General features: G+C 52.5%; 1 protein-coding gene across 16 annotated transcripts in view; it reads right to left on the bottom strand.

Annotated features, from left to right (window-relative positions):
- The window catches only part of LOC147086844 (uncharacterized), a 71,924-nt gene that overhangs the window by 35,001 nt on the left and 19,502 nt on the right, over positions 1 to 17,421 (bottom strand). For 2 of the 16 annotated variants that reach the window (XM_085979030.1, XM_085979031.1), the window contains exons 9-11: positions 13,149 to 13,217; positions 7,865 to 8,035; positions 3,728 to 4,027 (exon numbers count right to left, since the gene is read on the bottom strand). The exons of 4 other annotated variants lie outside the window; for them this stretch is intronic. In XM_085979030.1, the coding sequence (XP_085835156.1) occupies positions 3,728 to 4,027; positions 7,865 to 8,035; positions 13,149 to 13,217 (540 nt within the window). Of the gene's footprint in view, positions 1 to 3,727; positions 4,028 to 7,864; positions 8,036 to 11,302; positions 11,995 to 13,148; positions 13,218 to 17,421 lie in introns of those variants that run through there. 10 more of the 16 variants (XM_085979033.1, XM_085979036.1, XM_085979032.1 and 7 more) reach the window with 9 other exon arrangements.

Below are 17,421 nucleotides of genomic sequence, written 5' to 3'. Positions count from 1 at the left end.
CCAAGTTTGCAGACGACACAAAGCTGGGTGGGCGGGTGTGCTGTGAGGAGGATGCCGAGAAACTCCAGGATGATTTGGACAGGTTGGGTGATTATACTGCACCTGCCCAATGTGGATAAATGTGAGGTTATCCACTTTGGTGGCAAAAACAGGAAGGCAGATTATTATTTGAATGGCAATAGATTGGGAGAAGGGGAAGTGCAAAGAGACCTGGGTGTTCTTGTGCACCAGTCGCTGAAGGTAAGCATGCAGGTGCAGCAGACGGTTAAGAAGGCAAATGGTGTGTTGGCCTTCGTAGCGAGAGGGTTCGAGTACAGGAACAAGGATGTCTTGCTGCAGTTGTACAGGGCCTTGGTGAGACCACACCTTGAGTATTGTGTGCAGTTTTGGTCGCCTTACCTGAGGAAGGATGTTCTTGCCATGGAGGGAGTGCAGCGAAGATTCACCAGGCTGATACCTGGGATGGCAGGAATGACGTATGAGGAGAGATTGTGTCAATTGGGCTTATACTCACTGGAGTTTAGAAGATTGAGAGGGGATCTCATCAAAACCTATAAAATTCTGTCAGGCCTGGACAGACTAGATGCAGGAAGGGTGTTTCTGATGGCCGGGGAGTCCAGAACCAGGGGTCATAGTCTAAGGATAAGGGGTAAGCCACTTAGGACTGAGATGAGGAGGAATTTCTTCACCCAGAGAGTGGTGAACCTGTGGAATTCTCTGCCACAGAGCGCGGTGGAGGACAGTTCATTAAGTATATTCAAGAAAGAGTTGGATATATTTCTTAAGGCTAAAGGGATCAAGGGATATGGGGAGAAGGCAGGGACAGGATACTGAATTTGGATGATCAGCCATGATCTCACTGAATGGCGGAGCAGGCTCGAGGGGCCGAATGGCCTACTCCTGCTCCTATCTTCTATGTTTCTATGTTTCAAGGTGTGGTCTCACCAAGGCCCTGTACAACTGCAGCAAGGCATCCTTGTTCCTGTACTCGAATCCTCTCGCTATGAAGGCCAACATACCATTTGCCTTCTTAGCCGCCTGCTGCACCTGCATGCTTACCTTCAGCGACTGGTGCACAAGGACACCCAGGTCTCTTTGCACTTCCCCTTCTCCCAATCTATTGCCATTCAAATAATAATCTGCCTTCCTGTTTTTGCCACCAAAGTGGATAACCTCACATTTATCCACATTATAGTGCATTTGCCATGTTTCTGCCCAATCACCCAACCTGTCCAAATTGTACTGGAGTTTCACGACATCCTCCTCACAGCATACCCCTCCCACCCAGCTTTGTGTCATCTGCAAATTTGGAGATATTACATCCAATTCCCTCGTCCAGATCATTAATATATATTGTGAACAGCTGGGGTCCTAGGACTGATCCTTGCGGTACCCCACTAGTCACTGCAGTATTATGTGCAGTTTTGGTCACCTTATCTGAGGAAGGATGTTCTTGCCATGGAGGGAGTGCAGCGAAGATTCACCAGGCTGATACCTGGGATGGCAGGAATGACGTATGAGGAGAGATTGGGTCGATTGGGCTTATTCTTGCTGGAGTTTAGAAGAATGAGAGGGGATCTCATTGAAACTTATAAAATTCTAACAGGACTAGACAGACTAGACGCAGGAAGGATGTTCCCGATGGCGGAGAAGTCCAGAACCAGGGGTCACAGTCTGAGTATAAGGGGCAAGCCATTTAGGACTGAGATGAGGAGGAATTTCTTCACCCAGAGAGTGGTGAACCTGTGGAATTCTCTACCACACAAGACAGTTGAGGCCAATTCATTAAATATATTGAAGAAGGAGTTGGATATATTTCTTAAGGCTGAAGGGATCAAGGGATATGGAGAGAAGGCAGGGACAGGGTACTGAATTTGGATGATCGGCCATGATCTCACTGAATGGCAGAGCAGGTTCGAGGGGCCGAATGGCCTACTCCTGCTCCTACCTTCTGTCTCATCCCAAAGCCAATAGCCGCCAGACTCGCCACTGGGTGAACGGGCCCCGCGGGTGGGACAGCACGCGGCCGCAGACAGACCCACCAGACTGGGGCCGGGAGACACTTGGAGGATGGGGCGAGAGTTTGAGTGGGAACCGGTGGGGAGGTGGGCCCCCCGTTACTTAAATGGGATGCCATTTGTTTTTAGTTGAATGCATAAACCGCCACCGAATTTACAGCCCATTCGGCCCCTCTGCTCCGTGCCAGTCTTTCTGCTCCACACAAGCCTCCTCCTCCTCCCGCCCCCTCGTCATCTCACCCCATCACCATATCCTTCTATTCCTTTCTCCCTCATGTGTTTATCCAGCTTCCCCTTAAATGCATCTACGCTAGTCACCTCGACCACTCCCTGTGGTAGCGAGTTCCACATTCTCACCACTCTCTGGGTAAAGAAGTTTCTCCTGAATTCCCGATTGGATTTAAGAACATATAAGAAATAGGAGCAGGAATAGGCCACTCGGCCCCTCGAGCCTGCTCCACCATTCAGTAAGATCATGGCTGATCTTGGGCTCAAAGTTACTTCCCTGCCCGCTCCCCATAACCCTTATCTTGTAAAAATCCGTCTGTCTCCACCTTAATTATCTTCAATGACCCAGCCTCCACAGCTCTCTCGGGCAGAGAATTCCAGATTCACGACCCTCAGAGAGAAGAAATTCCTCCTCATCTCAGTTCTAAAAGGGCGACCCCTTATTAATGACTATCTTATATTGACGACCCCTAGTTCTGGTCTCCCCCACAAGTGGAAACATCTCTACGTCTACCCTATCGAAACCTCTTCATAATCTTAAAGACCTGTCAGGTCACCCCTCGGCCTTGTCTTTTACATAAGAACATAAGAAATAGGAGCAGGAGTAGGCCATACGGCCCCTCGGGCCTGCTCCGCCATTCAATAGGATCATGGCTGATCCGAATCTAGACTCACGTCCACTTCCCTGCCCTCTCCCCGTAACCCCTAATTCCCTTAACTGCTAGGAAACTGTCCATCTCCATTTTAAATGTATTTAATGTTGCAGCTTCCACAGCTCTCTGGGGTAGCAAATTCCATAGATTTACTACCTTCTGAGTGAAGAAGTTTCTCCTCATCTCAGTTTGGAAAGGTGATGCGCTATCAATTACTCAAAAGACTGAGGTTAAGCGAGTAACTAACAGGCTTTTATTAACATGAGAATGAAGGTGTGCCTCGAGTGGTCGACCAGTCCAGAATACAGAGGGACTGTGGAGCAGTTACCTTTATACCTGGACTCGTGGGAGGAGTCAGCCGAGGCATGTACAGACATGTACACAGTGGAAGACAAACACCCACACAGGCAGGTATAACAGTGGTTTACCACAAAAGGGCAGCCCCTTATTCTTAGATTATGCCCCCTAGTTCTAGTCTCACCCATCAGTGGAAACATCCTCACCGCATCCACCCGATCAAGCCCCTCACAATCTTATATGTTTCGATAAGATCGCCTCTCATTCTTCTGAACTCCAATGAGTAGAGTCCCAACCTACTCAACCTTTCCTCATACGTCAACTCCCTCATCTCTGGAATCAACCGAGTGAACCTTCTCTGAACCGCCTCGAGAGCAAGTATATCTTTTCTTAAATATGGAAACCAAAACTGCACGCAGTATTCCAGGTGACCCCTCAGCCTGTTCCGTCTTTCCTGATCAGTTCTTTGTAAATCTGCTTTGCACCTTCCCCACTGCCTCAATTATCCTTTTTGCAGTGTGCAGTACGTACCCGGATCTCCTCGCCCCCGGGCTCTGCTGACTCCAAGCACCCCTCGCCCCCGGGCTCTGCCGACTCCGAGCGCCCCTCGCCCCCGGGCTCTGCCAACTCCGAACGCCCCTCGCCCCCCGCCTCGGCGGCCTGAGCGGACGACTGCCAGATCTTCCTCTTCCTCGCCGCCTGTATGACTCGCGCCACCTTGCGGCTGGCAAAGGCGTTCTCCTTCCAGCGCCGGCGCCCGCTCCTGTAGCCCGGCTCCTTCCAGTCTGGCCACTGGCCCTGTCCCAATAGTTCCCGAGGGAGCAGCCGCTTCTGTGTATACATATATATAAAGCAAACCAACACGGAGACAGATAAATGACACACATCCATTCCCCAACAGGTAAATCGACCCAGGGATGAGGGACTTCAGTGATGTGGAGAGACTGGAGAAGCTGGGATTGTTCTCCTTAGAGCAGAGAAGGTTAAGGGGAGATTGACCAGAATGGTACCAGGGATGAGGGACTTCAGTGATGTGGAGAGACTGGAGAAGCTGGGATTGTTCTCCTTAGAACAGAGAAGGTTAAGGGGAGATTGACCAGAATGGTACCAGGGATGAGGGACTTCACTTATGTGGAGAGACTGGAGAAGCTGGGATTGTTCTCCTTGGAGCAGAGAAGGTTAAGGGGAGATTGACCAGAATGGTACCAGGGATGAGGGACTTCAGTGATGTGGAGAGACTGGAGAAGCTGGGATTGTTCTCCTTAGAGCAGAGAAGGTTAAGGGGAGATTGACCAGAATGGTACCAGGGATGAGGGACTTCAGTTATGTGGAGAGACTGGAGAAGCTGGGGTTGTTCTCCTTAGAGCAGAGAAGGTTAAGGGGAGATTGACCAGAATGGTACCAGGGATGAGTGACTTCAGTGATGTGGAGAGACTGGAGAACCTGGGATTGTTCTCCTTAGAGCAGAGAAGGTTAAGGGGAGATTGACCAGAATGGTACCGGGGATGAGTGACTTCAGTGATGTGGAGAGACTGGAGAAGCTGGGATTGTTCTCCTTAGAGCAGAGAAGGTTAAGGGGAGATTGACCAGAATGGTACCAGGGATGAGGGACTTCAGTGATGTGGAGAGACTGGAGAAGCTGGGATTGTTCTCCTTAGAGCAGAGAAGGTTAAGGGGAGATTGACCAGAATGGTACCAGGGATGAGTGACTTCAGTGATGTGGAGAGACTGGAGAAGCTGGGATTGTTCTCCTTAGAGCAGAGAAGGTTAAGGGGAGATTGACCAGAATGGTACCAGGGATGAGGGACTTCAGTGATGTGGAGAGACTGGAGAAGCTGGGATTGTTCTCCTTGGAGCAGAGAAGATTATGGGAAGATACAACAGAGATGTTCAAAATTATGGGGGGTTTTGATAGAGTAAATAAGGAGAAACTGTTTCCAGTGTCAGGAGGGTCGGTAACCAGAGGACACAGATTAAAGATAATCGGTAAAAGAACCAGAGGGGAGATGAGGAGAATGTTTTTTACGCAGCGAGTTGTTGTGATCTGGAATGCGCTGCCTGAAAGGGCGGTGGGAGCAGATTCAATAGTAACTTTCAAAAGGGGGATTGGAGAAATACTTGAAGGGGGAAAAAAACTTGCAGGGTTATTGGGGACAGAATGAGGGGAGAATAAATGAGATCTCGGGGGTCACACTTGCAGGGAGTCTGGAGTCATGCAGATCCAGGGTGGGCAGGGGTTGCAGGAGTTGGGCGAGAGATTTACATTTCCACCGACATGGATTTGGAAAGTATTTTCGCAAGATCCTGCCCGAGAGTGAAGTTTATTTACAGCCCAGGGGCCAATCAAAAATGAAGTGCTCCCTCCGCAGGTAAATATATTTGTACCCGGCTCACCGTGTGGATTAACCGATCATTCAGAGCAACGTTGGGGGACACGGTTCTTTGTCCTTACTGCCCCGCCGGTTCAGGTTGCAAAAGTCTTTTCTCGTTTACCAAATATCCCCGCAACAGCCCTTTCATAAAACCACGGTGTTGAACATTCGTGACTTTTATTCACGGACCCCCCTTCGACCGAGAACATAAGGAACAGGAGCAGTGGTCGGCCAAACAGCCCCTCGAGCCTGCTCCGCCATTCAATAAGATCATGGCTGGTCCAATCCTGGCCTCAACACCACTTTCCCGCTCTCTCCCCGTACCCCTCGACTCCCCCGTAGTTCAAATGTCTGTCAGTCTCCGCCTTGAATATATTCAGTGACCGATCCTCCACAGCTCTCTGGGGAAGAGAATTCCAAAGATTCTCGGCCCTCAGAGAAGAAATTCCTCCTCATCTCCGATTTAAACGGGCGCCCCCTTATTCTGAAACTATGCCCCCTCGTTCTAGATTCCCCCACGAGGGGAAACATCCTCTCTGCATCTACCTTGTCGAGCCCCTTCAGAATCTTATATGTTTCAATAAGATCCCCTCTCATTCTTCTAAACTCCAATGAGTATCGGCCCAACCTGCTCAACCTTTCCTCATAAGACAACCCCTTCATCTCCGGAATCAACCTCGTGAACCTTCTCTGAACTGCCTCCAATGCAAGTATATCCCTCCTTAAATAAGGAGACCAAAACTGTACGCAGTACTCCAGGTGCGGTCTCACCATAGAAACATAGAAGATAGGAGCAGGAGTAGGCCATTCGGCCCCTCGAGCCTGTTCCGCCTTTCAATGAGATCATGGCTGATCATCCAAATTCAGTACCCTGTCCCTGCTTTCTCCCCATATCCCTTGATCCCTTTAGCCTTAAGAAATATATCCAACTCCTTCTTGAATATATTTAATGAATTGGCCTCTACTGCCTTCTGTGGTAGAGAATTCCACAGGTTCACCACTCTCTGGGTGAAGAAATTCCTCCTCATTTCTGTCCTAAATGGCTTACCCCTTTATCCTTAGACTGTGACCCCTGGTTCTGGACTCCCCGACCATCGGGAACATCCTTCCTGCATCTAGTCTGGCTAGTCCTGTTAGAATTTTATAAGTTTCAGTGCCCTGTACAGTTGTAGCAGGACTTACCTACTTTTATACTCCATTCCTTTTGCAATAAAGGCCAACACTCCATTTGCCTTCCTAATTACTTGCTGTACCTGCATGCTAACTTTTTGTGTTCATGTACGAGGGCCCCCAGATCCCTCTGTACCGCCGCATTCTGTAGTCTCTCTCCATTTAAATAATAATTTGCTTTTTCATTCTTCCTTCCAAAGTGGATAACCTCGCATTTTCCCACATTATACTCCATCTGCCAAATTTTTGCCCGCCCACTCACTTAACCTCTCTATATCTCTGTGCAGACTCTGTGTGTCCTCCTCACAACTTGCTTTCCCACCTATCTTTGTATCGTCAGCAAATTTGGCTACAGTACACTCGGACCCTTCACCCAAGTCAGGTTACAGATTGCCAACCTGAAAATGACCCATTTATCCCCGACTCTCTGTTTTCTGTTAGTTAGCCAATGCTAATATATTATCCCCAACACCATGAGCTCTTATCTTGTGCAGTAACCTTTTATGTGGCACCTTATCGAATGCCTTCTGGAAATCTAAATACACCACATCTACTGGTTCCCCTTTATCCACCCTGCTCGTTACATCCTCAAAGAACTCCAGCAAATTTGTCAAACATGATTTCCCTTTCATAAAACCATGCCGTCTCTGCTTGATTATATTATGATTTTCTAAATGTCCTGCTATCACTTCCTTAATGAAGGACTCCAGCATTTTCCCAACGACAGAGGTTAGGCTAACTGGTCGATAGTTGCCTGCTTTCTGTCTCCCTCCTTTCTTAAATAGGAGCGTCACATTTGCGGTTTTTCAATCCGCTGGGACCGCTCCAGAATCCAGTTAGCCAATCCCCTATCCATGCCAATATATTACCAACGATGGGTTGTCCCTTCTGGAATTCTCATGCTTAAACGTGCCGGGCTGTGGGGAAAGAGCAGGGGGGGGGGGGGGGAAAAAGAGAGTGGGACTAATCGGAGAGCTTGTTCAAAGAGCCGGCACAGGCACGATGGGCCGAATGGCCTCCCCCTGCGCGGTACGATGCTAACGGGAAGATCTAGCCGCGCGGGTTTGACCGTGCGAACAGGGAGAAGGGGGTGGGGGGGGGGGAGGGAAATCAGGGAGATGCTTACAGATGCGAACCGCAAGCACTGCTTCCAGCGACACTTCTGCCTCAGCGTGTTGGAGCCGCCGAACTTGGCCTTGTCCTTGCAGAAGTCGCACGCCCCGCAGTCCATCGGCCGCAGGCAGGCCTCGCACTCCCCACAGCTGCGGTTGTTGCGTCTGCTCCGGCTGTTCTTCAGCTGCACGGAGGAGGAGGAGGAGAGGGAAGACGTGAGTCAGGAGCTCGCCACCGCGCACGGGTCGACGTGCCGCAGAAGCTTTGGGGGTGGGTGGGGTGGGGAGACGGGGACGACAGGCAGGCAACACAAAAAGCGCATGCAGGCAGCTCAAGACAGACAAGCGCAATGGTTAGAGGAACTGGTTCCAAATAGTAGGCTGAGCAGGAGAGAGAGGCGAGAGCGAGAGATGGAGCAAGAGCGTGAGGGGAGGGGTGGCAGGTGCGAGCGGGTAGACGAGAGAAAGCACAAGCCAAAAATGCAAGGGGGGTGGGCGGGGAAGAGAAAGGTGTGACTGAGTGACACGGGGCTCGGGGGGTGGTTATCTGACTGAGCTTTTATCTGTCTGTCTATCTGTCTGTCCTCACGTGTGCGTCTGTCCGGCTATGCGCTCGAAAGTTATAGAGCGTACCTACGCGCACGTTACCTCCGAAGAAAGCTTACGCTTCCGGGACGCTCGTAAGCGTATTTACTTTTCGGTCAGACGAAAATTGTTCGCGCCTTATGCAAAAAACCTTCAAAATTAAACTCATTATCTGCTACTTAGCATTGATTGACTGACGTCAAGGTTCGACCAATCCTGTGACGTCATGATTGACCAATCCTACCGTACGGTCCCCTGATGGTTGGCCAATCGGTATGTATGTGTGGGCGGGACTAATCGTTTTCATCTCAGGGATCTGGCAGCCATTGTTTCACTGCCATTACTTCAGCTTCCAGCTCAAACTACTTTGATCATCCAGCTTTGAAAAAGTTAGTTTCTCTTTTAAAAATAACATAAGATTTACCAAAAACGTTTTATAAGTACTTTCACTTTCATCTTTCAAGGTATTAAAAGGTAGAAATGTTGCCCGGCAGCAGATTCACAAAGGGACACAGACAGGGCCCAAAAGCCTGGGACTCGATTTAAAATGTTGCCCGGCACCAGATTCACAGAGGGACAGAGAGAGGCCCCAAAGCCTGGCACTCGATTTAAACCGCCCGGCCCAAAACAGCCCTGGCAAAGCTCCATGAGTGGCAGCACGGTGGCATAGTGGTTAGCACTGTTGCCTCACAGCGCCAGGGACCGGGTTCAAATCCGGCCTCGGGTGACTGTGTGGAGTTTGCACATTCTCCCTGTGTTTGCGTGGGTTTCCTCCGGGTGCTCCGGTTTCCTCCCACAGTCCAAAGATGTGCGGGTTAGGTTGATTGGCCATGATAAAAAAAAATTTTTTTTTTAATTGACCCTTAGTGTTAGGGGGGATTAAATACGTAGGGTTACGGGGATAGGGCTTGGGTGGGATGGCTGTCGGTGTAGGGACCGGGTGCAAGGGTTTGGATGATCAGCCATGATCTCGTTGAATGGCGGAGCAGGCGCGAAGGGCCGAATGGCCTACTCCTGCTCCTATCTTCTATGTTTCTATGAGTCATCGGACGGGGAACGTCAGAGCGGGAGGGATGGGGCAGATTGAAATTCAGGACAGGTGCTAGTTTGCCATCGCTCACGAAGGAAGGCGAGAGACGGGCAGTCGGTGCCCCGAGCCTCCGCCGCCAGTCCCGGTCACAGCCGGTAGTGTGTGTGTGAGAGAGAGTGTGGGATTCATTCTCTATCTGTCGGGGCCGGAGCCCTCCTGGTCAGGGTGGGTGGGGGAGGGGGGGGGAAGGAAGAGGGGTGAGAGGAGGGGGGCGGGAGAGAAAGAGCGCGCAAAAGAGAGAGCCAAAAATGCAAGGGGAGAGAGAGAGGTGTGACTGAGTGACACGGGGCTTAGGGTGGTTATCTCAATGAACAGGCGAGTGCTTTTACCTGGTGCCGACACAATGGCCTTCTCAAGAAATGCGCATTTGAAAAGCCGTGGCTTCATTCTTCATTGGATGGGGAACGTCAGAACGAGAGGGGTGGGGAAATTCAGATGTTCGTTTGCCATCTCCCACAAAGGAAGGAAAGAGACAGGCAGTAAAGGCCCGAGGCCCCCGCCGCTGGGGCCCCCCCGAGGCCCCCCGCCACCGCCAGTCCCGGCCGGGGGCCCGAGACCCCCTGCTGCCTCCGGTCCCGATCGGTACCCGCACTCGCGGCCAGCGGCCTCCAGCAACAGGGTGAGCTGCAAGCCCGCCCGCCCGCCGCTCTCTCCTCAGCCACACACCTACGGCGACGACTGCAAACAGCGGGCGCGCCTCAATAGCCACCGTCTCCTCCAGACGCAGCTCTGGAGAAAGAGGCTCGCTCGGCACGGGCGTGGCCAGCTCGCGGCCAGGCTCGGCGCCTCAACTACTGCCGACAGACTGGACCCGAGGCCAGGCAGGGCTGGGGAAAAGGCAGCGAGCGGAAGGACGCAGATCAGTTCCCAATCGACACGGTCAAAAACGACGAGCTTGCTGGGTGCGGTCCCCGGGACATTAAACATCTCACCCCAATCCCCTGCGGGTCCATAGGGTGCGCACGGTCCCGACTAGGCAGCCGTTTCTTGTCCTGCTTTAGTGGCTCCTACAGGCCAACGTTGACACAGTCCAGCGTCAGAAGCCCAGACCGGCGCCGCGGAGTTACTGGCTACTCCTGTCCGACGTGTGGCCAGCTCGCAACAGAGTCAGGACCACCGCAAACTAGGGTCGCCACCCCTCGGAGAGGGCGGCCCTGGAGCCTCCGCGAACTAAAGACTATTCTCCAGAACGCTGCGGCAAGCGACTCCAGGAGAAGAACCATCGGTCCAATAGAAAATTGTGCTTTAAAAACCCCCCCCCAAAAAACAATTTCTTTCAACATTTGTGTTTACGAGTTGTAAAAATATTGGAGACGGAGGCCGGGCGAAGGAGGCTTTTTGCCAAGAATCATTAAATCAGGTCATGAAGAATCCTTTCAATTTCCGATTCTCCGTGGGAAGTCAGTGCGCCACACGGATGGACATGTCGGGCGTCATGTGGTGACCACCTTAATCCCCTACCAAACCCTGTTCCACCTCGGACTTTCGGGGCCGACAGACGTCCGCCGCATCCGTACCTTGGGCTGGACTGAAACACGGCGCCCGGGCCCCCTGCCTTCCATTAACCCCGCCTGGGCCCCCACACCCCCCCTTCACGGTGGTCAACACGGACCCTCCCCAGTCGCGCTCGAGACACACACACACACACACACACACTCACTCTCTGGCAGGTGGACAGCAGCAGCAGCAATGCGAAGGGAGCGATGCGATGGAAATGGAGACACAGTGAAGGCAGGACGCACACAAATCAGTCTAGGTAAACGCACAAGCCACTCACCCCTGGACTGACAAGAGGAGGGCGGTTCGGTAACTCAATGTGCAGCCACGTGCAGTTGTAATTTAGTCCTGGTTCGATTAGCGAGCCAAGTATTAACGTGAAAATGTTAACACTTGGCTCAGGAATTCCGTACAATGGGAGTGAATGGGAAGGGGCTGGGTCCATTCGGATTACAAACAATGGGAGTGAATGGGAAGGGGTTGGGTCCATTGGGATTCCGTACAATGGGAGTGAATGGGAAGGGGTTGGGTCCATTGGGATTGTGTACAATGGGAGTGAATGGGAAGGGGTTGGGTCCATTGGGATTCCGTACAGTGGGAGTGAATGGGAAGGGGTTGGGTCCATTGGGGGTCCATACAGTGGGAGTGAATGGGAAGGGGTTGGGTCCATTGGGATTGTGTACAGTGGGAATGAATGGGAAGGGGTTGGGTCCATTGGGATTCTATACAATGGGAGTGAATGGGAAGGGGTTGGGTCCATTGGGATTCTGTACAATGGGAGTGAATGGGAAGGGGTTGGGTCCATTGGGATTGTGTACAATGGGAGTGAATGGGAAGGGGTTGGGTCCATTGGGAGTCCATACAGTGGGAGTGAATGGGAAGGGGTTGGGTCCATTGGGATTGTGTACAGTGGGAATGAATGGGAAGGGGTTGGGTCCATTGGGATTCTATACAATGGGAGTAAATGGGAAGGGGTTGGGTCCATTGGGATTGTGTACAGTGGGAGTGAATGGGAAGGGGTTGGGTCCATTGGGATTGTATACAATGGGAGTGAATGGGAAGGGGTTGGGTCCATTGGGATTGTGTACAGTGAGAGTGAATGGGAAGGGGTTGGGTCCATTGGGAGTCCATACAGTGGGAGTGAATGGGAAGGGGTTGGGTCCATTGGGATTGTGTACAGTGGGAATGAATGGGAAGGGGTTGGGTCCATTGGGATTCTATACAATGGGAGTAAATGGGAAGGGGTTGGGTCCATTGGGATTGTGTACAGTGGGAGTGAATGGGAAGGGGTTGGGTCCATTGGGATTGTATACAATGGGAGTGAATGGGAAGGGGTTGGGTCCATTGGGATTGTGTACAGTGGGAGTGAATGGGAAGGGGTTGGGTCCAATGGGATTTTGTACAATGGGAGTGAATGGGAAGGGGTTGGGTCCATTGGGATTGAGTACAGTCGGAGTGAATGGGAAGGGGTTGGGTCCAATGGGATCCTGTACAATGGGGAGATGTTGTGTCCATTGGGATTTTGTACAATGGGAGTGAATGGGAAGGCGTTGGGTCCATTGGGATTCTGTACAATGGGAAGGCATTGGGTCCATTGGGATTGTGTACAGTGGGAGTGAATGGGAAGGGGTGGAGTCCATTGGGATTGTGTACAGTGGGAGTGAATGCAAAGGGGTTGGATCCATTGGGATTGTATACAGTGGGAGTGAATGGGAAGGGGTGGAGTCCACTGGAATTGTGTACAGCGGAAATGAATGGGAAGGGGTTGGGTCCATTGGGATTCTGTACAGTGCGAGTGAATGGGAAGGGGTTGGGTCCATTGGGATTGTGTACAATGGGAGTGAATGGGAAGGGGCTGGGTCCATTGGGATTGTGTACAGTGGGAGTGAATGGGAAGGGGTTGGGTCCATTGGGAATCTGTACAATGGGAAGGGGGTGTCCATCATCGCTCCATGCTGAGATGTGGTGTGCGTGTATCTAGATTTGACTCGCGTCCTAGAATCAACACAGAAGCAATGAGCTAACAGACAACCAGCAGCCTGAGCGTGCAAGCAGAGGAAAAGGATGGAAAGGGAAGAAGGTGGGAGGGGGGAGAAACCAAAAAAGGGGGAGAAATTTCAACTCACTAGAAACTCAGAATTAATATTATAATAATAAACAAAATCTTCGGACACAAATATTGGCACCGGAGTGAACTGAAAGACAAAGAGAAAGTCACGTGGGTTACAACACAGCAGCAATGGGCAACATGTAGACCCAGCCAGTCAGAGCGCTAGATAAAGATGGTCAGCTGACAGAACCATGGGCAGGTGACCACAAGATACAAGTGACCAAAGCTCGAGGCATCTGGTAACCCGACTAACCTACTGAAAGCTACAGGCTCAAACTGCTGAACGTGATACCGAGCTGGGAGGCAAAAAGTGGCGGGCGTTGCGAACTTATCTCTTAAAAATGTTCTTCTGAAGGAACAGTGAGTGGACGTGCGACCTCATCAGCCTGGTAGCGCAAGGGCCAGTGAAGTACCGTATGGGACAGGCGCGGTGGACCAGATGGGCGTTCGCCGTCCTCCTGCGGCGTTTGTAGTGCTCGTGTCGGTACTTTGCGGGAGAACAGAACCGGGACTGAGCTATGGCGCCCTCGGAAAGGAACGCTTGGGTAAGATTCTGGCGGGCTCGCAGCTCCTGTGGGATCCTCCCCCCGCCTCCCCAGTACGTTCTCTCATGGTCTCGAAAAGGTGGTCGGGGGCGGGGAGAAATTGGAAAACTTTCTTCGAGAAACTCGAGGCCGCTTGACTTAACGTGGCTAACAAAGCCAACCCACGGCGTCTCAGTGTATGGCGCTGGTTTTGAATATAAGAGTAAAGACGTCTTACTGCAATTATATAGGGCCCTGGTGAGACCACACCTGGAGTATTGTGGACAGTTTTGGTCTCCTTATCTAAGGAAGGATATACTTGCCATAGAGGGAGTGCAGCGAAGGTTCACCAGACTGGTTCCTGGGATGGGGGGATTGTCCTATGAGGAGAGATTGAGTAGACTGGGCCGATACTCTCTGGAGTTTAGAAGAATGAGAGGTGATCTCATTGAAACATACAAAATTCTGAGGGGGATTGACAGGGTAGATGCTGAGAGGCTGTTTCCCCCCTGGCTGGGGAGTCTAGAACCAGGGGCCACAGTCTCAGGATAAGGGGTCGGCATTTTGGACTGAGATGAGGAGGAATTTCTTCACTCAGAGGGCGGTGAATCTTTGGAATTCTCTGCCCCAGAGGGCTGTGGAGGCTCAGTCGTTGAGTATATTCAAGGCTGAGATTGATAGATTTTTGAATATTAAGGGAATCAAGGGATATGGGGATAGTGCAGGAAAGTGGAGATGAGGTAGAAGATCAGCCATGATCTTATTGAATGGCGGAGCAGGCTCGAGGGGCCGAATCCTGTTCCTATTTCTTATCTTTTTAAGGGGCTCGGAAGGAAGAATGGTCTGACCAGTTTGTCATTTGCGGCGGAGATTAATTATGGCTCCAATAATGGCGATTAAAGGCTTCATCGGATCGGAGGTCAAGCTTGGTGCTGGTTAGATACTTGGCAGGAGTGGGGGGAAGTCTCACCAGTGTCGTGGCACCACCACCACCCACCGCCCCAGTCCGGGTTTGAGCACGCCCGCTCTATGCTTCACACATCACATTATCGACTGGCACCCCGAGATCTGCAGACGACAGAAACTCAGGAGGGCGAAAAGCCACCGGATTCAGGTGGAGGGGTTTGGTTCTTCCGCTCAGCTGGGAGACACGATGGGCAGGCACGGGCTGGTTAACGAGTAGGGGAGCGGAGAACGAAAGGGAATGGGACAGTGGTACATTGGGGTGCTCGGGAAGCGATCCGGGGGGTTATTGTGGATCCGACATAGCACACTGCTTAGTTGCGGTTAAAAGAAAAGGGGAATACGAGATAGAGGGCTGCGACAGATTACAGGTCGGACTATATGTGCCCTTGTTTTATTAGCTGGGTGCAGAGTTGAGCAGCAAAGAACCCAATTGACGAGGAAAGCGCGAGGAAGTTCAGATTGTGTTTCTTGGGGAGCAGGAGACTGCGCGGTGATATAAGGAACACAAAGGGGGGGACTTCATTCGGATGAACCTGGAAAATCAAATCACGGGGGTGGGAGGGGGGAGATAAGCAGGGAGCAAGGAGTTTAGACGGGAAGTCTGAAGAGGGAATGTTTTCACCCAAGAGAGAATCCGGGTTGTGGAATAATTTCCCAGGGAAGGGGCATTTCGTTCTACAAAAAGAGAAGGCTGAGGGGTGACCTGATAGAGGTCTGTAAAATTATGAAGGGGTTTCGATAGGGTAGACGTAGAGAAGATGTCTTCACTTGTGGGGGAGACCAGAACTAGGGGCCGTCAATATAAGAGAGTCACTAATAAATCCAATCGGGAATTGAGGAGAAACTTCTTTCCCCAGAGAGTGGTGAGAATGTGGAACTCACTACCACAGGGAGTGGTCGAGGCGAATAGCGTAGATGCATTTTTCCACATTACAGGAAACTTTCGATTTACCGGCACCTAAATAACCGGAAATCTCGGTTAACCGGCAAAATTCAGGAGTAGGTTCAGGTAAGTTTTATTACTTGCCTTCTCCATCTGTTGCTGTGCAATCGGGTGTGGCTGCACCTGTTGCTAAGCTGCAGAGACGCTTGGAACTTGTGGCCATTGTTCCGAACCTGTTGCTAAGCAACAGGGTTTGTTGCTTTATACGGAGCTCTTAGCTCCGTATCTTTTACTATAGCTTTCGGTTATCCGGAATTTTTGATGAACCGGCACCGCGTCGGTCCCGTCGGTGCCGGATAAAAAAAGTTTCCTGTACAACAGTGACTACACTCCAAAAGTACTTCCAAAAACACATGCGGGAGAAAGGAATGGGAGGGTATGGTGATGGGGGGGGGGGGAGATGATGAGGGGCGGGAGGAGGCTCGTGTGGAGCAGAAACACCGGCACGGACTCGATGGGCCCAAAGGCCTGTTCCTGTGAAGTAAAATTCTATGTAACGTTGAAGGATAAATGAAATATTTGAGATGTTGGAGAGCACGAGAGAGAATGGATTGAAGGATATGATGAGGTGGGGCTGCAACATTGAAGTGAAAGGCATATAAAATGGGCTGGAGAGATAATTGTGCGATTTGGAGAGACAGCGCGAGAGGATTGAAGGGTATGATGAGAAGGTGGGGTTGGCCCATCGGAAAAAGTCAACCTTCTCCTGATTCGATAGGAGACTGAGCGGATGGTTAGCATTGCTGAAAGGGTAGGCTACCTCGAGGCGACTGTAATGTGGGGGGGGGGGGGGGGGGGGAGGAATGGGTGATCTTCGCAGAGGCCGAGGTGCATCACGGAAGGAAAGCAGAGGGAGCTCTGCACATCGCCCGATCGGAGCCAGGCTGGACGCGACAGCGACAGAACATCACAAGCTAATTGGCACAGAGGTTTGCACAGCAACCCACGGCGATTTTCAACATGCAGAAAACAAATCACAGTCTCACCTGCATGCTTCCCCCGTCGACCACGCTCCCCCTTCACCTCCCCCCGACCCCGCTCTCCCTTCGCCTTACCCCCAAACCCCGCTCCCCCTTCGCTTCCCCCGTCGACCCCGCTCCCGACCCCACTCTCTTTGCCTGCCCCCCGACCCCGCTCTCCCTTCGCCTTCCCCCGACCCGCTCTCCCTTCGCCTTCCCGACCCGTCCCTTCGCTCCCTTCGCTCCCCGTCCCACGCCCCTCTCCCTTTCGCTTCCCCCGACCCCGCTCCCTTCGCTTCCCCGACCCCCCGACCCTCTCTCCTTCGCCTTCCCCCGACCCCGCTCTCCCTTCGCCTTCCCCCGACCCGCTCTCCTCGCCTTCCCCCGACCCCGCTCTCCTCGCCTTCCCTCCCCGACCCCACTCTCCCTTCACCTTCCCCCCGACCCCCGCTCCCTTCGCCTCCCCCGACCCGCTCCTCGCCTCTCTTCGCCTTCCCCGACCCCGCTCTCCCTTCAGCCTTCCCCCGACCCGCTCTCCCTTCGCCTTCCCCGACCCCGCTCTCCTTCGCCTCCCCCGCCCCGCTCCCCTTCGCCTCCCCGACCCCGCTCTCCCTTCGCCCCCGACCCACTCCCTCGCTCCCCCGACCCCGTCCCTTCGCCTCCCCGACCGCTCTCGCCTTCACCTCCCCCGACCCCGCTCTCCCTTCGCCTTCCCCGACCCCGCTCTCCCTTCGCCTTCCCCCGACCCCGCTCTCCCTCCTTCGCCTTCCCCCGACCCCGCTCTCCCTTCGCCTTCCCCCGACCCCCTCCCCCTTCGCCCCCCGACCCCGCTCTCCCTTCGCCTTCCCCCCGACCCCACTCTCCCTTCGCCTCCCCCCCGACCCCGCTCTCGCCTTC

The sequence above is a fragment of the Somniosus microcephalus genome, unplaced genomic scaffold, assembly GCF_052327205.1.
Source record: "Somniosus microcephalus isolate GS21.2 unplaced genomic scaffold, FLI_Smic_1.0 unresolved_chr7, whole genome shotgun sequence".
Lineage (NCBI taxonomy): Eukaryota > Metazoa > Chordata > Chondrichthyes > Squaliformes > Somniosidae > Somniosus > Somniosus microcephalus.
Note: the sequence above shows the minus strand (reverse complement) of the source record. Positions and strands in the feature narration are given on the sequence as shown.